This window comes from Loxodonta africana, chromosome 20 (assembly GCF_030014295.1).
Source record: "Loxodonta africana isolate mLoxAfr1 chromosome 20, mLoxAfr1.hap2, whole genome shotgun sequence".
NCBI lineage: Eukaryota > Metazoa > Chordata > Mammalia > Proboscidea > Elephantidae > Loxodonta > Loxodonta africana.
This window is the reverse complement of record NC_087361.1, coordinates 12,427,015-12,450,109: the sequence shown is the minus strand read 5'-3', so window position 1 is coordinate 12,450,109 and position 23,095 is coordinate 12,427,015. Positions and strand designations below refer to the sequence as shown.

Sequence of the window (23,095 nt, the reverse complement as noted above, 5' to 3'; positions counted from 1 at the left end):
AAGAAGTCACTGTTTTAGTTTGCTAGTGCTGCCGTAACAGAACAGAAATTGTGCTTTAAAAAAACAAATTTTCTCACAGTTTAGGAGACTAGAAGTCTGAATTCAGAATGTGGCTCTAGAGGGAGGTCCTTCTTTGTGTATTTCCTTAGTTCCTTGGTGATCTTCATGTGGCTTTGTGCTTGCTGTCTCTGTGTCTCTGCTGCTCCTTATAATTCAGAGGTGATTAGGTTTAGGACATACCCTACAACAGGTATGGCCTCATTAACAAAACAAAGAAAACCCTATTCCCAAATGGGTATATGGGTTAGGATTCCAACACATATTTTTTTTGTGGGGACACAATTCAATCCGTAACAGCCACACTAAGGGGAGGGGCACGGTAGGGACGTTACACAAATGTATCAACACAAAAGCACCTCCTTCCCCAGTAAAGGCTGAAACAGAAGCTAGGTTTCCAGCCCCGGGTGGGCTTGTGAGAAGTGTTATACCAATACGGTCTAGGTTTTGGCAAGTAAATTAATACTAGGAAATCAAGTCTTACGTGGCCACCTCTGTTGGCTAGAATTACTGTATTTTCCCGACTTTTAGATAAAAAAAGAAAACTTGAAGTGGGAAAGTTCTCAAGATATTTGCCTTCCTGTTTCTGCTTCTGAGGAACGGTTTTATAGGCTGGGAATGAGTCATATTATCTCCTCCTTAAATCAGTTTAAAAGTTGAGAGGTTAAAAACATTACTTTTGGAGTCACATAATTTGGCAATAAAAGATGGTTTTAACAGTGAACATTTTAGGAAATAACCTAACCCTCTGCTCTAAATCTAACAGTACTGGGGACACCACTTTCTAAGACAATTAGATGGAAATTCCTGGAGCAAACGCATTGCACATTAATGTGCTTCTCTCTGCAAGTTGCCATGTCACTTCCCCAAGTCCCTCCCCAGTGAGTCTGGAACAGATAGCAAGTACCCAGCCCCCACTTGGTTCTCTGCCGAGACCTCCCAAGTGTCGGTTGTCGTGAAATCCTGATGTAAACATGTACACAGGGAGCAACGCACTGTGATGACAGCGCAGGGGGTGAGAAGAAACACCATTAATCAGTGTGGCTCCCGCCGGGGCACCTCGAAAATACTGGGCAAAGGCAGTGTTTTTATAACATGTTTACTAGCATTATCAGATTCCTATGCTTTTCAGCTTGGTTTAATAAAACTGAAAAGAATCACCTAGTTTTATAGAGCTTTTCAAACTACCAATTTTATATTTTTAAAGCCAAAATTAATTTAAGACTGTCCTCAGAACAATTTCTAAACCTGTTCATTAATGGAAAGTCCATTTAAGCTTGCAGCTTTGCAATTCCAAGCTAAATTCTGACTTTGAAACATCACTGGCAAATTCTAAAAGTGAAATAAGGAAAAGTGAAGCAATGGAAAAATCTCCCCCGGCTCACAGTATTGGAGAGAAGGTATTTCCAATCCTCAGCATGTGTTTTAGAGCTTTCTTTTATGAGGACAAGAGATCATTCCCATTACTGTGTCATGAGGAAAACAAATTTCTCTACAAAATAAGTTATCTTTATATTTACATTTTTAAAAGAAACAGGCAACATTTAAAAGGGACAATTCCAACCTTACAGTTTCTTTATCCAGATTCTTTGATGAGTATCATCTGTGCAGATATAGGCTATTAAATCCATTTTCCTGGTAGAAACTGGAACAGGCCTCTCAGCCATATCTTGAAGAGAACCTGCACCTTTTTTCCCTTCCCTAGCCTTCCTCTGTCTCCAAGTATGATTTTGCTATTAGCTCCTCTAAAAATTAAATGTTAACCAATATCTCCCCTAGGACCGTGGAAAAACAAGTGATACCTACCTAAGCCTGTCAAATGGGATGATGCTCATCAGGATAGTGCCAGTCACTCCCTGGGCTGAGGGGATAATGGCAGAGAAAGATCAACATGTTTGGAACGTGATCACCTAAACCACACAGAAAAAGAATGGACATTCCACAAGTTCCTAAAACTCCTGTCCCCTTTTCCCTAGAAAACCCTAGCTGGACTGCAGTTTCTCGAGACAGACAGCTTTAGGAGGAGGCCATTCCCCTCTGTCTCCATATAGTGGTATATATAATAAAAGCTGTTACTACCCATCTCACCCGTATCAAGAATTGGCTGTTTTCAGCAGGTGGCTCTAACTTTTGAAATTGCGGTAAAAATTTGGTGGCCCTTATGGGGATCTCTAGCCTTTTGAGACACAGTGGCCCTGGGACAGGGCCCAGGCCTGATCAACAGTTGCCCTACCAAGCAGCCGCTGGGAACTCTGTCTCCGGAGGCTGTCACCAGATCCGGGCTCACTGCAGTGCCACTAATGCCCAACCAGGCCAAAAAGGTGGGTGAAGGCAAGATCTAGCCAGAATCCTGAGGTGAGTCCAAGGCCCACTCCCTGTTACACTCAGGGCCAGGGCAGATAGGGCAGACCAGCATGGCTTCCAGAACTGGACCTGGGCCCTTAGTTTCTAAGGTGAGTGGCACCTTACATGACCATCCCCGTGAGTAGGATTGCAAGGAGGGACTCTTGGTGACTCTAGCATTTGGGCAGGCATATGAGTGTGTGGCAGCCATCATTTTTGTGTGTCTGGATGTTTTCTGTCTCTGGTTGGTGCACGCTGGTTCTGGGGAGTGGATGTAGACATTTCTATCTGTTTAGATTGGGAGATTGAAGCCCCTCCATCTGGTATTGGGGATAGGAGGCATCTGGAGGATTGAAGTGGAGATTCAGACGTTCCTAGTAATATTAGACCTCACTAAAATCATCCTTGTTCCCCCTTTCCCCTTCTGGCTTTTCTGGTCCAAGTACTCTCTGTTTGTCTTATATGCATGACTGGGGCTATCTGGGAGGTAGAGGCTGCCAAGATCACCTCCGTAACCTGGCTGGCTGGCTGGGAAGTTGAGACTGCAAGATTATCTCTGTCACCTCTGTCTGTTCATCTTATGTGTAATTTACGTGTAATAAAAATTAATTGGTGAAAAGAAATTCAGATTGAATCAGAACTTACTTATAGAGCCCTGAAAATTTATTGATTGGGCTGAAAAAAGATGCACAGGGAGAACATATTTTCACTCTAGACTGAGATTTGAACCACAATACAAAGAGCACTCTGGGCAGGATATTAAGATTTTAAAAAGAGGTTCTCTCCCAGAGCTGAGGAAACTCTTGGCTGCAGTGTGAGAGACAAATAAATTCCCACTGGACTAAAAGAAAAAGCTGGTGGTATCAACTACCCATAAAAATAAAAAGCTAGGTTCTTGAGAACAGTTAATTGGACAGAATGAGAAATCAAGAGAACATACCAGGAGATTCACCCACAGGGTGCGTTCTTAAACACTGGCAATTCTTTTCTTATGATCAATTAAAGAAAAAGCTTCAGAAAAAGACGGAAGTATAGGGTTAAAAATCTCTCGGCTAGTAGGACTGGATGCCAAGTTTACTCTGAGATAAGAAAAAGAAAAAAAAAAAAAAGTTACAGACCAAAAATGCCAGACAGCCTTCCTAACTACTGACTTGCAGGCTAAAGGCCATCCCCTAAGAAAACAAAGAAAAGGAAGGAGACCAAGGCCACAGGAGTCAAGAAGGCCTCACAGCCCTTTAGAAAGAGACCAGTGCAGTTGGTGTAAAGAAAAAGGACATTAAAAATGAGAATGTAGAAAATACCAAGCAACAACAAAAAGAGAATAATTTTGTCTTTAAGTAGCAGTTCCAGAACAGCAAAAGGGGAAAAAATTACTTTTCTTTTGCCTTTCAAAAAAAAAGCCTAGGTCGACTTAAACATATGTAAGTGAATAGGAAATGGCCTAATCTTGTCTTCTACCCTGAGCTAAAATGTAGGTAAGGGTGGGGCGAGATCAGGCCTTCTCAGCCTCCAGCCCTAGTCTCCATGGTATAGCTCCAGGAAAGCTTTTGAAAGACCCTTTCCAAGTAGGTGGAGACCTTTTTGAGACAAAAAGAAGATATAAGGAAAATTTGTTTTACTATAATTATCAGAAATTGGGTGGATCCCAATCATAAAAGAACTGTAAACAAGTTCTCTATTGTAGAAATATGTGTGTGTGTGTGTGTGTGTGTGTATGTATTTTGAGTGAGCTCATTTTTGCCATTTAAAGGGATATACCATAAGAGATATCCAACAAAGACAACATTTAAGAGGTTTATTAAAAATAAACTTATTTGATATGGTCAAGAGTTTTATCTGTCTGACTGAAGTTTAATGGTTTAATTTATGAGATTTTTAGTAGCTTTAATGTTAAATAACATATAAAACAAAGAATTAGGTTTCTCACTGTTAACAAAATTTTCTTTGATTACTGAGTTAAAGACTTAAGCTCTTCTTCGTGTGATCTGCTTCAAAGACAAAGGTTCAGTCTGTCATTAGAACAAGATTCCTGAGTCAGAAACCAAGCCACATGGCTTTAGGGAAAAAAAAAAAAAATCCCTAAGGTTTTTACTTGAAGATCTTTGGTTAAATAACTAAAGTATTGTTTCTTGGTACCTTACAGTAAACTGCTGACAAGTTTGAAAGCCACGAAAAAAATTTTTATAAAGAAAAATTGCTAAAAAGCCTTATTTAACATGCTATAAATTACAGGTAACATGTTGTTAAAATCAAGAGAAATCCCTAATTCTTTCTCTTTGGTTTAAAATTTATGTTAATATTTCCTCTTGTTTTTGCCTAATATTAGACAGCAAACACATAATATTGTGCCATAATTTTATTATTTCTTTATTGCTAACATGGTTGCAAATTTATTTTTTTGAATCTAGCGTCAATGAAAGCCAGTGGTTTGATTGGAGAATTCATATCATTTACCTATGAAGTTATTTTTATTATTATTCAGGTATTTAGAGACTTGGTAATCTTGGTATATTCTTAATATATCCTGACTGTACGGTATTGTCTCAAAATTATTATGTATTATATCTAAAGCTTTTTTAAAATATGGTTAATGGTTATATTTAGAAATGCTTTTATCTATTTTTTAACTGATTTTATTTGGCCTTTATGCTTGTAATTAACTTCTATCAGGTCTTTCACTATTAAGAGTTACGTTCATAAATTAATCGTGGCCATATTAAGTTTTGTCATCTACAGATAAGTTGTTACTTTGCTGATTTCCTGAAAACATTTCACCAGGATATTTCAACAAAAAATGTGGACTATATTGGACTCATGAAAGAGACTGTGACTAGATTCGATCAAGATATCCAGAAATCCTACGCAAAAACTGATAGGTTCGCAAACTGCGGTTGATCCAGAATCACTTAGAACAGAAATTAACTACATAAGACTGAGTAAAAGAAAAGATAATACAGTTTTATGTGAAAATATTGCTAATGTTTTAAAGTCTATCATTCTAGAAATAAGCAATGTTTAAGGTCCTACTTTCTAGATATAAGAAACCATTTTCCTCCAGCTACCAGATTAGGGTCCATGCCCTGGAGCAGTTGAGCCAATGAAATGTGCTCCAAATCAGAAGGAGTGAGGAGGTTTGTTAGGGGATGTGTACATCACCTGGGACCCGGCAGTAGCACAGGTAGGCTGTCTCTGTGGAGTCCAGGGAGTGATTTTGCATTAGAGTTTGTGTGGGATTTTATAGGGCTTGTAAGTGTTTTTGTAGCCCGCAGACAGCTGGAACAGTTTTTCATTGCAGAATAGTGACAGGGGACTCTTTGACTGAAGAGACACATGTTGGAACACCTCTTTACCGGGTTAAAGGCATGCATATCAGACACCTGGGCTCTAATCTCCATGTGGGGGGGTTGTAAGTCACAGGTAGACAGAACAAAACAAAGTTGTTTGCCTCAGATTAAAACAAAGAACAAAGTCATTAACAGAGGTATGTGAAGGAAGAGGCAAGCAGAGGAAGGAGAAAAATAGGTTTATCATGGTGTTAGTTATGTCAACCTCTCTGCCGCCCACTTTGAAAAAGAAAACATGCTGGGGAATGTTAGGGTCACACTTCTTTCTCTTAAGTTATCTAACTAGTGGGTTTCAATATTTTAACTCTTGAGTTAGAAATTCCTGTTGATAAATTTAACAAAGTTGTAAATATCATAACCAAAAAAGTGTCTAAAATTTGACCTGTGATTTTACAAATTAAAATAGGATTAGATTTCTTATTAGTTCTCTCGGAATAGTTTTATGCCTCAATAGTTAATTGTTGCTATATTTATATTAATACACAAGCTGAGGTTTTGCAGACTATAGCTGCTACTGAGGCACATAAAAAGCAGTTACTGATGCTGCTTTTGCTTAAAAAAACATCTCATGAGATTTGTTTCCTTGGTTGGAAGAGCTTAGAGTCACGGTTTCATTAGATATTTCAGGCTATTGGCCTAATATTATTGTTAGTGTTTCTATTCTACCTCCTGATTTGCTGTATGGTGCCTGGGATCTTATAAACCAGATAGTGCCCAATTACCATTTATTGAGCATTTTTTGATCAAAGATTCTATAACAAAATCATGATCCAAAGGAGGGAACCACGAGAGAGTTGTATGTGATTCTCCTAGAATCCAGACTTCTGGCTTTCATGGAGCTTGGGACAACCTACACAGGCCATCACCTTTGGATGTCCTTTTGAACCTTGAGCTTTGAGGAAAAAACTGATTCCTGAAGCCACACTGAGTTAAACAATTGTCCAGATAAACTAGCAAGACCATTTTGCTCCGGACATTGTGCTTTTTTTTAGAATTCAGTCTGTTTTGAGAAACTGACTCCACAGATCAGACTGGGAATTATGTTCAGGGTAAATCAGTAATCAGTTTAATCAGTCTTCAAGACAATGTTTATAGTCGAACTCTCACCCCCTTGCTATCTCCTCTCAGAGGAGATCGACCTCATAGCTCGGACTCCGTTTTGTCTTAGGTTTCACTTCTGCTTCTGAAAAACTGACCCATGACTGTTAATACATAAACCAAGGAGGGGCAGCTTCCCCTAACACTTCGTATGTTTTATGCAAACTGACTGGAAACCTCCAACAGAAGTCCATCATGTATTTTCTTGCTAATCATGTATTCTTTACTAGAAGCTTGTTTGTCACATGTAAATTTTTCCATACCTTTCTGTTTTCTCTAGACAAACTGTGTGTGCTTTATGGATGTATGTTTTTTGTGTGATAGATTCAACTAATTTAGGTGATCCCTTTCCAATTGACAGTGAATTTACAAGTAATCTCTTGTTGAGAGTCCTGACGAATGCATGGGACAATGCACTCTGAGAACCTTAAGATTACCTTTAGATATTCATAGTAATGATGCTAGTAAATATTAGAAAGGGAATATTAAATTGTTACCTATTGTAAAACGAGAGTCAGAAGAAAGCCCATTGGTCCAACAGTCAGGGTGTGGTTGGTAGATTTAATTCCTACTTATGATATAGTTGAATTAGAAAAACCTTTAAGAAGTTAATCAATCACCATGGGACAAATAATAGACAAAACTGCTCCTGGGACAGAAGCACAACATCGATCTCATTAAGCTGAAGTGACATGAGATAACGAAATAGACTGGAGATTTTTTATCCCCCCCCCCCAAAAAAGTATAATCTGTGCTGTAAAAAATACTTCTTGTTGCATTTGGATAAATAACACAGAAAAAGTAGAACACATACAACTAGACAACAAGCTACTTGGTCACACACTGTAACACCCTTACAAAGACGAGATTTATTTGGTTGTTGTTGTTAGGTGCCGCTGAGTCGGTTCCGACTCACAGCGACCCCATGCACAACAGAACGAAACACTGCCCAGCCCTGCGCCATCCTTACAATCGTTATGCTTGAGCTTATTGTTGCAGCCACTGTGTCAAATCACCTCGTTGAGGGTTTTCCTCTTTTCCGCTGCCCTGTACTCTGCCAAGCATGGTGTCCTTCTCCAGGGACTGATCCTTCCTGACAACATGTCCAAAGTATGTAAGATGCAGTCTCGCCACCCTTGCTTCTAAGGAGCTTTCTGGTTGTACTTCGTCCAAGACAGATTTGTTCCTTCTTTTGGCAGTCCATGGTATATTCAATATTCTTCACCGACACCACAATTCAAAGGTGTCAAATCTTCTTTGGTCTTCCTTATTCATTGTCCAGCTTTCACATGTATGTGATGCAAGTGAAAATACCATAGCTTGGGTCAGGCACACCTTAGTCTTCAAGGTGACATCTTTGCTTTTCGACACTTTAAAGAGGTCCTTTGCAGCAGATTTGCCCAATGCAATGCGTCTTTTGATTTCTTGACTGCTGCTTCCATGGCTGTTGATTGTGGATCCAAGTAAAATGAAATCCTTGACATCAATCTTTCCTCCATTTATCATGATGTTGCTCATTGGTCCAGTTGTGAGGATTTTTGTTTTCTTTATGTTGAGGTGCAATCCATACTGAAGGCTGCAGCCTTTGATCTTCATTAGTGCTTCAAGTCCTTATCACTTTCAGCAAGCAAGGCTTTGTCATCTACACAACGCAGGTTATGCAGGTTAACGAGTCTTCCTCCAATCCTGATGCTCTGTTCTTCTTGTAGTCCAGCTTCTCGGATTATTTGCTCAGCATACAGATTGAATAGGTATGGTGAAAGGATACAACCCTGACACACATCTTTCCTGACTTTAAACCAAAGAGTATCCCCTTGTTCTGTCTGAACAACTGCCTCTTGATCTATGCAAAGGCTCATCATGAGCACAACTAACTGTTCTGGAATTCCCATTCTTGGCAATGTTATCCATAATTTGTTATGATCCACATAGTCGAATGCCTTTGCATAGTCAGTAAAACACAGGTAAACATCCTTCTGGTTTTCTCTGTTTTCAGCTAGGATCCATCTAACATCAGCAATATCCCTGGTTCCAGGTCCTCTTATGAAACCAGCCTGAATTTCTGGGTGTTCCCTGTTGATATACTGCTGCAGCCACTTTTGAATGACCTTCAGCAAAATTTTGCTTGCATGTGATATTAATGATATTGTTTTATAATTTCTGCATTAGGCTGGATCACCTTTCTTGGGAATAGGCATAAATATGGATCTCTTCCAGTCAGTTGCCCAGGATACTGTCTTCCATATTCTTGGCATAGACGAGTGAGCACCTCCAGCACTGCATCTGTTTGTTGAAACATCTTAATTGATATTTCATCAATTCCTGGAGCCTTGTTTTTTGCCAATACCTTCAGAGCAGCTTGGACTTCTTCCTTCAATACCATCAGATCCTGATTATATGCTACTACTACCTCTCCCAATGGTTGAACATTGACTAATTCTTTTTGGTATGATGACTCTGTGTATTCCTTCCATCTTCTTTTGATGCTTCCTGCATCATTTAATATTTTCCCCTTGCCAGATGAAACACACAGAAATCAAATTGACTACATCTATGGAAAGAGACAATGGAAAAGCTCAATATCATCAGTCAGAGCAAGCCCAGGGGCCGACTGTGGAACAGACCATCAATTGCTCATATGCAAGTTTAAGCTGAAACTGAAGAAAATCAGAGCAAGTCCACAAGAGCCAAAATATGATGCTGAGTATATCCTACCTGAGTTTAGAGGCCATCTCAAGAATAGATTTGATGCATTGAACACTAGTGACCAAAGACCAGACAAGTTGTGGAATGACAACAATAGGTCATTGAAAAGACAGGAAAGAAAGAAAAGACCAAGATGGATGTCAGAGGAGGCTCTCAAACTTGCTCACAAACATCAGGCAGCTAAAGCAAAAGGAAGAAATGATGAAGTAAAAGAACTGAACAGAAGATTTCAAAGGGCAGCTCAAGAAGACAAAGTAAAGTATTATAATGACATGTGCAAAGAGCTGGAGATAGAAAATGAAAAGAGAAGAATGCACTCGGCATTTCTCAGGCTGAAAAAACTGAGGAAAAAATTCAAGCTTTGAGTTATTTGGTTGGTTACCATCAAAAATAAGCACATGAGCTAGATCACTACTGCAAGGGATAGCCCTGATAGTATTAGGCATAATAGAATTTGTCCTCTATTGTCTTACACACTTAAAAGGCAAAAGAAAAGCCTTGGGCTAAAATGTTGATGTACACAGAGTCTGCAATTGAGGAAAACTTTGCTCTTACTTAAGATTCTGATGAAGAACCAGATGGTATCCAGTGGAAAACCAGCATTGTGAGTTTAAAGAGCCTGAAATGGCTGCCATCTAGGAGCTCGACTAAGTCCAGGTATTGATCATCAATGTGTTATCTCCAATCTCCAATCAAAAGGAGAGAATGATTTAAACATTATTCCCTGTCCTTGAACATTGAGAATGTGACCCAGCTGGAGCTGGGCTGACAAGAGCTCACAAAGACTCACAAAGACATATCGACTGAGTCCTGAGATAAAGACAACAGACAAGACAATCTTGCAAATTGCCTTTTAAGAAAGAAAAATATCTTTTAGGGAACATTTCTCATAAAGCCTATCAAACACAACACAAAAGACTTTCCCCTCTTTTTTTATTGTTAGCATTTAGTGAATAGAAAATTTGTTGGACCAACGAAGACCCTCCTTTCGGTTACTGAAACCTGTACCAATACCAACGACTGTTAAGAAATACAATTCAATATGTAAGATCACGGTTTCTAGCCAATCTGTGAAAAGGTGAAACTTTCAATGGTTTTGCCCATTTTGTACCCTGTAATATTCTTAGGACTTGGACAGACATGACTCTAGCAGCATCTTTTCCATTTCCCACTTTTGCCTTTTTAAATATATGAACCAGTTAAAAGACTTAAGTGGCTGTTCAAGGAACAAAACAAAGACTGGTAAATAAGTATCATAAAAATAAGTGCGGTAGAGGTATTAAGAGTTGTTTTTGCTCTAGCCCTTTTACTAATTTCTATTTTATCCTTTGCTTGTGTTGTTCCTCTCTCTAGACAAGCTTATGTGTCTTGGTATATGCCTTAATGAGTTGGTGCCTTCTTCCCGAATGGTGGAGTCATTTCAAGTGATTCGAAAGTTCCAGCTCAAAATGATGGTTGCTCAGGGATTTCAACCCATCCTTCATCAAGAAGACAGACAATAGCCCAATAAAGGGCCAGTATAGACACAAGAGGGATAGACTAGTTTAACTCAGACAACACAAAAGTTCCACTCCTCTAACCTTTAGGCCTCTATGACCCCGCTCCAGCAGGAAGCAGCTAGAGAGACACGATGCCCTGTTTCCCAAGACTGAGAAACCTACAACAAAAAGGGGGGATTAGAGCAGACTGCTCAGCCATATCATGAACAGAACCTGTGCCATTTTTCTCTCCCCTAGCCTGTCTCTGTCTCCAAGTATGATTTTGCGATTAAAATTAGCTCCTCTAAAAGTTAAATGTTAACCAATGTTTCCCCTAGGGCTGTGGAAAAACAAGTGATACCTACCTAAGCCTGTCAAACAGGACAATGCTCATCAGGATGGCACCAGTCACCCCCTGGGCTGACGGGATAATGGCAGAGAAAGATCAACATGTTTGAGATGTGATCACCTAAACCACACAGAAAAAGAATGGACATTCCATTCTGTCCCTTTTTCCCTAGAAAACCCCAACTGGACTGCAGTTTCTGGGGACAGACAGCTTTAGGAGGAGATCATTCCCGTCTGTCTCCATATACCGGTATATATAATAAAGCTCTTACTACCCACCCCATCCATCTCAAGAATTGGCTGGTTGCAGCAGGCAGCTCTAACTCAAGAAACTGCAGTGACAAAACTGCAACGCAGAGTACTGATTTATCGAAAATGAAGTTGTTGCTAAATGGTACAATGAGACACACATGCTCATTTTATTCACTGTACCTCAAATTATAATAAAATAGAAAAGATCATTAGCTTTCTCTCATTGATAGTAAATAAGGTACTGAAATACCAGAAAGCACAAATTCTTTGAGAAAAAAAAATTATTTCTCAGAAGCTTTCTATATAATAACTTAAAAAAAGTAGAAAAGTGGTGTCCATGGAATCGACTCAACAGCACTGGGGGTATGGTAAAAGAAAAAAGGCAGGCGGAGGAGCATCTTAAGCAATTATCACTCAAACCAACATCTGTTTTCAAATAATTAAAGGATAAAAGCCCCAATTTAGTACTTCCTCAGACTTTTTAAAACTTCTAATCTACATTATTTTTCCATGCCTTCCAAATGATAGCAATTTAAAATCTAAGTCAAAATTTGGTTTCCCACCTTTGTCATTGGGAAGACAATAGCTAACATTCGTTTTGTTACCATACAAACCTTTGATGGTTTCACAGCAGCAGCAGCGGTCTCAACCTCCTTGAGTATTTGCTCATTATCCAGTGCTGAGAAAACCTAATGACTGTCCTCTAGAAGCACGGAGTCAAATAAATGCTTCCAAGTACCTACACTGTATCAGGGGACATAATTCCCAGAGGAACCTGGCACGAAGCCATCTTTCTTCAGGGCCTGTCCTTGGAGCACCATGATACCAGCCCCTCTGCAAGGACTGAGTTACATAAATGGGAAGACAGGCAATTCTTCCCTCATAGGAAACCTTGAAAAACCAAGAGGGAACATCACAATCAATTGCTCCTATGTGTAGGACAGGCACAGTCAATTTTGAAGGCACATCAACACTTTCAAAAAAGACATGAACTTGAATAAAACTGACAGATTTAACCAACTACCCATCTGTCTGCACAGTAGTTGTTTTTTGTTTCTGTTTCAGAAGGAGAAGAAGTGCCCTGCTCGCTGGTGCCTTTATTCTATTATGCCCTACATAATAAAAAAATAAACAAGGAATAAAATTTCTAAAAACAAAAATTCTTTTTGAAGATTAAACAAATATCTTCATACTTGACGTAGATCAAAGTCTCGCAACTCCATCCACAGAAAGTAGAGATGAATTTTTATATTAGCATGGATAAATTTGACCTAAAGAAGAACCAGACAAAAAATTGGACAGGAGCTATGTATGTTTTAACGAAAAGATAATGTGAAGTTTAGTTTATGTGGAACAGACCACCGAGGCCTAGCTCAGACGGGATATAAATCCAGGAGGACCTAGAATGTGAACCAGTATCCTGACAGCATGAGCTGAGTGACTAGGGTGTGTCCTGACCAGATTTCTTAAGAAGAGGGTTATTACTCACTCTTTCTCCAAAAAGTAGGTCACAAATTAATCAATCAATGGGTATTTATTTGACACATTTCTCCCACTTTGTGTTTTTATAATAAGGTCTTTGGAGTCAAATCAAGATCACCCTCCTGATTTCTTCGGGTCTTGTTGCCAGCAGGACACCACACAGATGTAGGGAGAAAAAACTGAAGATCAAGTTTCCTGAGGCTGATGCACAGCAAACTGCCTGCTTCAGTAAGTGGTCACTGATTTTCTTCCTTTCATGTGCAAGATTGCCTTAGATTGCGGTTGCCATATTTATTACTTCTCTGTAGACAGGTCACCAGTTCCTTCTTGCTACAAGACAGCTGGTGGTAACTACCCTGTGTAATGTTACTTTCATCAACTCCTTCAGTTTTCTTTCCATCCCTGCCTTAAGCAGATGAGGAAAAATGAAAGCTTTTAAAAGTTTAAAAGAGTAACGTTTAAGAGAGGCCGAATAATGACTCATCATCGTTAAAATGAGGCAACAATTGGGTTCCAGATAGCATCTAGTTCTCCTACATCTCACTATAAAAAGAGAAATCAAAGAATGATTTTCATTTTCACATCATGCTCACTTGTGTGTGCATCATTGAACAGTAATTACAATTCAACTGTTGCTAAAATCTACATTTTCTTCTGACAAAAAAAAGTCGATAGGTTTTTGAAACAGATGTTTATTATAATGAAAATGACACCATTACATACAAGATAGAAGCAAGATCATTCTATATACATGAAAGACTTTTAAATTTATATTTCTAATTAACTTCTATTAAGACTAGAAAACGTCAAGAAAATAATGAAGTAACATGAATTTATATGTTCCACATTGGGTAAAATGCAATTACAAACAAAATGAAAAACGAGAAGTCCTTCATTATCCACACTTCATACTGAATATATATTATGGTGTTTTCACTATCGCTTAACGATCATCACATAGACTTGATATATAAATGACTATACTTCTGATACCATGGTTACTTTTTTCCTATTTATGCCCCTAATCTCTAAAAGAAGTACATCTAAAGAAAACAACAACAAAACCAGAATGGGAAATCACATAATCTAGGTTGTAACTGTAACGGTTTGGCTGGGGGGAATGTTTTAACCTGTGTCTTATTATTCTAGGGGAATGGTTTAACCCACGTCTTATTAACTCATAGGAGTAGTGTAAGGTTTTGCAAAATGTACGAATCCAGACAACTTCCAGGCAAATTCCCTTCATCGTCCATTATATTATACTACCTTCCTCCATTCCCATCTCCAGCCAGGATCCTTTGCGGAATACACTGCAGCCGGTTTGCAGATTGTGACCTTCACACATGTTTCTGCATTTATCACACACTTGGGAATAGAACGAGCTAGGAGCCATGACTCATCGCAGCTGGACTGTAAATGGGGACACTAGCCCCACCCATCCCTACTGGGAATTGTTAGAAACATTTTAGGAAAGAAAACTTGACCCATTTTTGTCTTAGCCTAAAACATTTCCATTTAATAAAGATAAGTTATTCTCCTAAATCAATTGTTCCCTACGGAATAAATGTGCTGCCTTCTCCTTCCATTGCAAAATGGAAATTCAGTTCAGGGGCTGACAGATGTCCAGTACCCTTTGTTGAAAACACAGACATGACACAAAGATACCAACTGCCTAAAAATCATGAAATAGAAGTCATGCTTGTAGAACAAGCATACAAATGAATAGCTAGCTCAGGTGTCACATTTGAACCAACATATTTTAAGAGTCTACATAGAATATTTGTGTAGTTTCCACCTTTTTGTCTTAAGTAATGTTAAAACCAAAACCAAACCCATTGCTGTCAAGTCATTTCTGACTCACAGTGACCCTATAGGACAGGGTAGAACTGTCCCATAGGGTTTCCAAGGAACACCTGATGGATTTGAACTGCTGACCTTTATAGTTAGCAGCCTTAGCTCTTAACCACTACACCACCAGGGTTTCCCTTTTTGACTTAGTTAATGTTAAAACCAAAACCAAACCTGTTGCTGTCAAGTTGATTCTGACCCATAGCAACCCTACACAACAGAGTGGAACTGCCCCATAGAGTTTCCCAGGAGCAGCAGGTAGATTTGAACTGCTGATCTTTTGGTTAGCAGACAAGCTCTTAACCATTATGCCACCAGGGCTCCACTAGGTAATGTTAGGTCAGAGTTTTCTAATTACAATTTACTATGTGGATAAAAAAAAAAGATGTGAGGACAGCCAACCCATGGTGACCAGATACTGCCAAAGAAAAAGCAAGGAAGAGGTGAGAATAAAGTCATCAGATAAACCCTGCACTCATTTTATTATGTAAAGTCAATGGATCTTTCCAGCCAAACCAAACCCACTGTTTAGTTTATAGGACAGAGTAGAACTACCCTCTTAGGGTTTCCATGGCTGTAATCTTTAGGAAACCAGACTGCCACATCTTTCTCCTTCAGAGTGGCTAATGGGTCTGAACTGCTGATGTTTCAGTTAGCAAAAGAACACTTAGCCACTAAGCCACCAGGACTCCTTCAGTGGTTCTTTAAAAAAAGACACATAAATGTGAACAAACACAGTCATGCGTCACTTAACATCCACAATACCCAAAACCCAAACCCACTGCTGTCAAGTCAATTCTGACTCATAGTGACCCTATAGGACAGAGTAGAACTGCCCCATAGAAATTACCAAGCAGTGCCTGGCAGATTTGAACTGCCAACCTCTTGGTTAGCAGATGTAGCACTTAACCACTACGCCACCAGGGTTTCCAACATCCACGATATGTTCTGTGAAATAGGACGTTATGTGACCGCATCGTTGTGCCAACACCTAGTTTATCTAAGGCTACAACAAACTCTTCTGCAGACTCAGCACTCACTTTCACATTATGCAGCGAAAAACGTTGTTTGAAGCCCTTCAACCGCCCAGAACTAGCACTAAAGTCGATATGGTAGTCTGGTCCTGCTTTTTCTTTAAGCATCTCAAACAAGCTTCTTGTCTCATCAATGATGGCAACACGCTGAGAAGGATTTGCTTTTGTGTTTGGTTCTCAATCCATATCATCAGCAATTTCTCCATATCTGATATAGGTTCCTCTCACGTTTTCACGAGTCTCGTAGCTTTCAGTGGAGCCCATCCTTTAACAGCTTGGAGAATTTTTTCTTTGTTTTTGAAGTTAGGTCCGCTATGTCCCATTCTCCAATTACGGTTTCTGAACTCTATTATAACCTTATGGGACCATGGGCATACATGCAGTTGGACAAACGGATGTTATGTGGTGCACGAGCATACTCGTGGAAACAGTGCCCTATGTATCAAATAAATTCCCCTTTATCCAGGACCCATGAAAATAACAAGAATCATGTATGTAAATTCAATTTTCAAAGCCACATCTACAAGACTCCAAAGTAGCTTATGAATAATAATGAAGACAAATCTGAGTTATGTACTTCAAACTTTTAGTGCTGAGTACATTTTATTGTTTTCAAATAAGGTGACAGCCATATTGAATATTATATTGCTGTTAGTGATAATGTTCTAATAATCTAAATATTTCATTCTCCAATCACATAGCCTGAATGGGAGTTCAGTCTGATACTTTCAAACCACTGCATGCCATTAAATTACCTTGCAGAAAGCTCTTTTAAGAAGATATCCTCTGCTCTTTAGGGGTAGTTTGTGCTCCCACACTGATAGGCCAGACTCGTACCTCCTATAACACTTTACTTTGTATAGCAGTGGATCTTCACTGTGGAAATTCTGCATTTTCCCATCTTTTCCACAGTGATTCAGCTATAGCAAAGAAAGGATCAAAGTCTTTATTGCTGGACTGAGACTTCCTATTATTTCCCTGAGGGATTCCTTAGCTCTCCCAGTTAATAGCTGAGGAGGAGACATTCACATGATCCGCTCTTGCATGAAAAGGTCATATAAAAGGAAATCAGAGACAGAAACGTATGTCAGAATTCCAAATCCCCCTTCAGTGCTTGACTTAGTTTGGGCGTCTCCTAAGGGTTTCGTACAGTGACCTGGTCTAGACGCCTGTCCTTTACGGCCATCAATAATTCTTCTAGCAAGCATTCAAAGGATTGCATCCTAGAATTAATTTGTAATGAAACAAATTTTGTTTTTCATCCAACACAAAAGGCTTAGAAAAAAAGGTTTAGAATATCAAGCAGAAATCATCGGGAGTTTTGCAAATGAAACCGTGCATTTAGTAGTAACAAATATTAACATTGATAATGCTTTAAAGATAATTATCAATTAATTTTCAAATGAACCCAGTAGAAAAATAACCCAGTGATGGCTTGTACCTATGTTGAACTTACAGACAATCTAGTATATGAATAAGTAATGAAAGGCAATACTGAGATAAAAGGAGCCAACGTCACACACACACACACACGCAACAAAGCGTGTTACCCATAGGTGTTTTGCAAAAATGCCTAGATATCTTCAAGGTTTTCAACAGCTTTACTATGGCAGGTACCCAGCCTCAAGATTTAGTTCCTGGTGTTCTTATAGAGAGTGAAATTGGGAGACATCAAGTTGAGGGGGAAAAAAGTGAACCAAGTATTTTATCTTATGGCCAGTTTATCCCTGGTTGGTTATATGTGGTCATAAAGAAAGCAAAATGATCAAGACTGTTTTTGGCAAACATGAAGATACCCAATATAAAATACCCATATCAGTAGTAACCATCGCATACGCAATGTAAAATGGATGGAGATGATTACTTCGCCTTCTCTTTGCCCCTTCTACAAGCTCCCCATTCAGAATAACATTAGAGAGAAAGAGGAAACCTTCCATTTTCAGTCAAATTTTATATAAGAACTTGTCCTGCCTATAATTTTTTTTTTAAAGATTTGAATTGCAATAAAAATCCTGTCATGCTTGCACATTAAATGGGAATTCCGACCCAAAATATCACACAAAGAAGAAGCAATGCCAATGAGCTAATCTATACTACTGAGGTAGTTAAGTGCTGTTTTCCAAATTCATATAGCAGAACTAGAAAAGACTCAGGACATCTTTAGACACAGTAGTAGAGCCAGAGAATCCAAAAGCATGACTCAGTCTACCAATCAACCTGCAAAGCATATTCTCAGGGCTATGGCCTTACCCAGCCCCCCATACTCTCCCTGTCCAAGAGATTAAATCCACCTTTAGTCTAATGGGAACCCTCTAACTTTATGCATACAGATTGTCCTTGACAACTTAAAAAATAGGATACTGACACACTTATCATAAAAATACTGTGGTCTTGATTAATGTGGTCAGGAAACTCACAACTCTGGTAGCAGCATAAGGTGCAAGCTTAACACTATAGCAAAAAGGTCGCTTCTTCTTCAACAATTTGGCCCAAGACATCTTAACGTTTTGTTGAGATGAATGCCCCACTGTAAATTCTATTAAGACTATTTCAAAGGCTTCTCATTCCACCTGACAATAACAAATATGCTACAAAATATTCACTTACTAAGCATGACTTCTCCTGGTAATAATTTCATCTTATTTTCCTGCTAGGAAAACGGAGGCACAGTTATTAAGAGACTCAAAGATTCAGAAGCAGAGAGAAGTGCAGCCCTGACTCCCAGGCCCAGCTTTGTTCTTACAGACAGTTTCCAGAGCTCATACAGATTTGAACTTCTTTAAACGCAGCTTTTGGTCTCTGTAGGTATAAATAGTCATATCTCTTATACATTCTGAAACACTAAGCTGGAAATACGTGCCCTAAATTTTATTTTATTTTTAATCTCTTCTTCCAACAGAATTCAAAATCCAGGTTAATTACGTGATGTAGGTAACAAGCGATCTCCATCTTCTCAAGGCTTCTAATCGGTTTCAAAACGGGAGTTTTGCTTAAAGCTCTTCCCTGCTATGAAAACACAAAGAATATTTAATTGAAGAAGCAAAAGCTGCACTTTTGTGATATTTCCACGCTATGTCCCTAAACTCTTCAATCCTTTCCATTTTGTTCTTTGCAGAAAAGGTCTCCTATGCTGTGACAAATTAAAAAAAAAAATCCACCCTACAAAGGCCACATAATGTTTTTACTATATCCAAAGTCAAGTCCATTAACATTTTCTTAGGCTTCTGGTAGATGAAAACGCTGAATCTAAAGTGAAAAGTTAAAATGATGTATAGATTATGTGATTATGTACCCACCATTTTTTAACGCCATCTTCCCTCTATGAATATCCCCTTAAATGAATACTGTCTGTGTGGACTTTCTTTTGTTTCATAGGATTTTTGTGTTTAAATACTTGTTACATGAGTTTTTTTGCACATAGGTAGTCCTCAATTTAAGATGTATTCGAGTTACAACGAATCACAAGTACGACTGTCTTTTTTTTGTACATCTTAGGGTCACTATGAATCGGAATCGACTGGACAGCAATGGGTTTGGGGTATTTGTACTGCATACAATGTTGCAGTTGGTAACTTGCCAGTGTTATCATCCTCAGATGTTCACTCGCAGGTGTTCAATATTATGATTTCCTGTTCAAAACAGTGCTGTATAGCAGGCTATGAAAACTAAAAAAAAATTATCTGACTTACACCAGAATGAAATTATGACAGAGTCATTGGAGTGGAACCCTGTCATAAGTCTACTAATGACCATAATGGTCTCTTTATAAGATAGTTCATTTTTGTAACCCAAGTCTGGTTGTGAATTATGGGAACAAAGAAAGAAAAAAAGAAAGAAAAACATCTGATAGACACTTGTCCAAAATGCATGCTGAGAGAAGCAAATGTGAAGAGAGTAAAACGTAAGATGAACTTGAATGAAATGTAAGATGAACTTGATAAATGCAAGAGATATCCTTTAATGAGATGTGTGACTCAAGAGCATGCTGAAAAATACCTAAGAGATGGAAATGAAATGATGTGCTAAAACACATGAGGATTTATGGCTACTCAGATGCTATTTATAGAAATGTTCTATGAAAAATATTTTATAGCATTGGATCACAGGTGATAGCTATAGGAACAAGAGAGAAAATATGACATAGCCCAGGGATCTATGAGCAAGAGCAAATAGCATCTCGTTTTTAAATCTTCTGTCACTTGCCAACATTGTGATTGTGTCTCTTCACTTCTCTGAGACTTTTTTCCCTCATCTATAAAACTCTAAACAGAAATGCCCAATTTATAAAGCCATTATGAGGAATAAATGAGGTAATCTGTGTAGAAGTGTACGATAAACTATAAAGAATTCAACAAATGTTCGTTACTACCCGGATCCACGTCACATGGATAGGAGTTGCGTGCTCACGCTGGTGGCACTACCCTAAGGCAAGTTAAGACCCTGGATTAAGGAGCTTTTTCAAATACTTACATTTGATGCTGTCTCACAAAAGCTGCAAACTCAGGATCATCGGCATAGAGTTCCAAAATTCTCATTCTTTCTTGAATTTCCTTAAAAAAAAGAAAAAAGAAGCTATACATTGCATTAGAAAAACCTCAACATCCTCTTTCAGCGAGTTCTACTTTTCCTAAGGAATTGTGGTCTTCTGGGTGATTTAGGAGAGGCCCATTTTAGAGAAACAGAAGGTTTGGATGCTGTGTGTACTGTCCTGAATAACTCAGAACAGTTATTCTTAGAGCTTTAGAAAGGAGGAGAAAGAGACAAGCGGAGGGAGGGAGAGAAATTATTAACAACAATGGACAAAGGGACCACGGGTGGGAATTAAGATACAGCTCTGAATCATATACCCTCTGCATTCCACACAGACAGGGAGATATCATGAGATAAAAAACTAATTATGGAAAACTTGCATCCTTTCTTGAAGCCTGTGGTATACACACCGATACCCATATACACATGCGTGTCCACACAAGGCAGCAAAGCAGCAATGGAAAAGCTAAGTTTCCTACCTCTCTGGAAAGTTCGCTGCTCTCATACATCTGTCGGATTTCTTCTCTGCTCAGACCACCAATCACTTCTCCGCTAGCAGAGTTGTAGAAGGGACGCTGGGGATAGGGTCCCTGGTACTGCTCGCATCCAGCCCTGTGGCTTCCATACACAGGGTTGTACTTCACAGCATTCTCAACGGATGAGAGGCTGTCAGGCTGCCTGCTGGAGACACAAAAAAGAAAATAAAAAAAAACCCACTGCCGTGGAGTCAATTCGGACTCGTAGTGACCATATAGGACAAAGTGAAACCGCCCCCAGAGGGTTTCTAAAGCTGTAATCTTTATGGAAGCAGACTGCCGCAACCTTTTCCCATGGAGCCACTGGTGGGTTCAAACTGCCAACCTTTTGATTATCAGCTGAGCCCTTTAACCACTGCACCACCAGGGTTCACAAAAAAGAAAACCAAAACCAAACCCATTGCCTTCAAGTTGATTCCAACTCACAGTGACCCTACAGGACAGAGTAGAACTGCCCTATAGAGTTTCCAAGGAGCACCCGGTGGATTACGAACGAACTGCGGACCTTCTGGTTAGCAGCCATAACACTTAACCACTATGTCACCAGGGTTTCCACAAAAAAGAAAGGCATGATTAATTCATGTTCTCCTTCAAATGCTCAACTATTTGAAAGAGTAATTACCCGGGATAAGATTTCTGTTGTGGAAGAAAAAAAGAGGTGAACTGGATACAAATAGGGGAGGTGGCTGTAAAATTTACGAAAATCAGTCTCAAATGTTACTTATCAGGTGTTATCATTATAATCAGAGCCCTGGTGGCTCACTGGTTAAGAGCTCGGAGGCTAACCAAAAGGTCAGCAGATCAAATCCATCAGCTGCTCCTTGAAAACCCTATGGCGCCGTTCTACTGGGTTACTATGAGTTGGAATCGACTTGATGGCAACCAGCTGGGTTTTTGGTTTTTATCATCATTATCTGTTCAACTAGATGGCAACTGGAAATATTCCATGTCTCATTCATCTTTATTTGCCCCACAATGCCTGGAGTCAATAAATGTTACTTTGGAAATACGTCTGCCAGTAGGTAGTGTTTTCTTAAAAGAATATGGCTTTGAATCTCCCAGAGTTTACAAATTGAAAATCAGTGTATAACCATACAGAGAATCTAAAAGGAATATAAATATAGGAGGGCTGGGCATTGATTAAATTCAACTCAGGTCTACAAATATTTACCGAGCATTGATTATGAGTTTAGGACTGTTTTAGATGCTGATACTGTAAAGAAGGATTTGCTGGAATCCCTGCCCTGGATGAGATTACAGTCTAATGCAAAGTCAGACTTGATACAATGTGTAAGAACACTACTCATAACCATACCCATTGCTGTCACTCATAGTGACCCTGTAGGACAGAGTATAATTGGCCCATAAGGTTTCCAAGGCTGTAATCTTTACAGAGGCAGGCTGTCACATCTTTCTCCCACAGAGCGGCTGGTGGGTTCACACTGCCGACCTTTCAGTTAGCAGCTGGGTGCTTTGACGACTGCACCACCAGGGCTCTATAAGAACACTAAAAATCCATTGCCATCGGGTTGATTCTGACTCATAGTGACCCTATAGGACAGAGTAGAACTGCCCCATAGAGTTTCTAAGGAGCAGTTGGTGGATTCGAACTGCCAACCTTTTGGTTAGCAGCCAAGCTCTTAACCACTGCATCACCAGGACTCCAAAAGAACACTAGTGGAGGTATATTCTGAGCACTCTAGGAACTCAGGAGGGGTGTCTCCTTAGCCCAGCCAGAGGCTAGGGAAGGCTTCCAGGGAAGGTAAGGACTCTAGAAGAACAGAAAGTACAGCCAGGGATTGTGATCATAGGGTGACCCAAAGGATGTTTGAATCACTATTCCCTAGAAAGCGTTTCGTTTCCCCCAATAATAACATCATGCTTAACTAAACAAAGAGGGAGATTTCATTTCTTGTCACAGTCTTACCTAGATTTAAAACCTGGCTTATTACTGCTGATGTGAGCCAAAAGGGAACAAACTGTAAAGTTCTGGCTCCTCATACAAGGGAAGCAACTTCTCTACCTCATCTCCATCAACT

At 39.3% G+C, this 23,095-nt stretch overlaps 1 protein-coding gene across 3 annotated transcripts in view; it reads right to left on the bottom strand.

Moving 5' to 3' along the window:
- Nucleotides 1-4,848: 4,848 nt before the first annotated feature.
- The window catches only part of IMPG2 (interphotoreceptor matrix proteoglycan 2), a 113,633-nt gene continuing 95,386 nt past the window's right edge, over nucleotides 4,849-23,095 (bottom strand). The window contains exons 18-20 of one of the 3 annotated variants that reach the window (XM_064273041.1): nucleotides 21,000-21,201; nucleotides 20,461-20,540; nucleotides 4,849-18,996 (exon numbers count right to left, since the gene is read on the bottom strand). In XM_064273041.1, coding sequence (XP_064129111.1) covers nucleotides 18,981-18,996; nucleotides 20,461-20,540; nucleotides 21,000-21,201 — 298 coding nt within the window. In that variant the 3' untranslated portion in view covers nucleotides 4,849-18,980. The remainder of the gene's footprint in view (nucleotides 18,997-20,460; nucleotides 20,541-20,999; nucleotides 21,202-23,095) is intronic. The other 2 variants (XM_064273039.1, XM_064273038.1) reach the window with 2 other exon arrangements.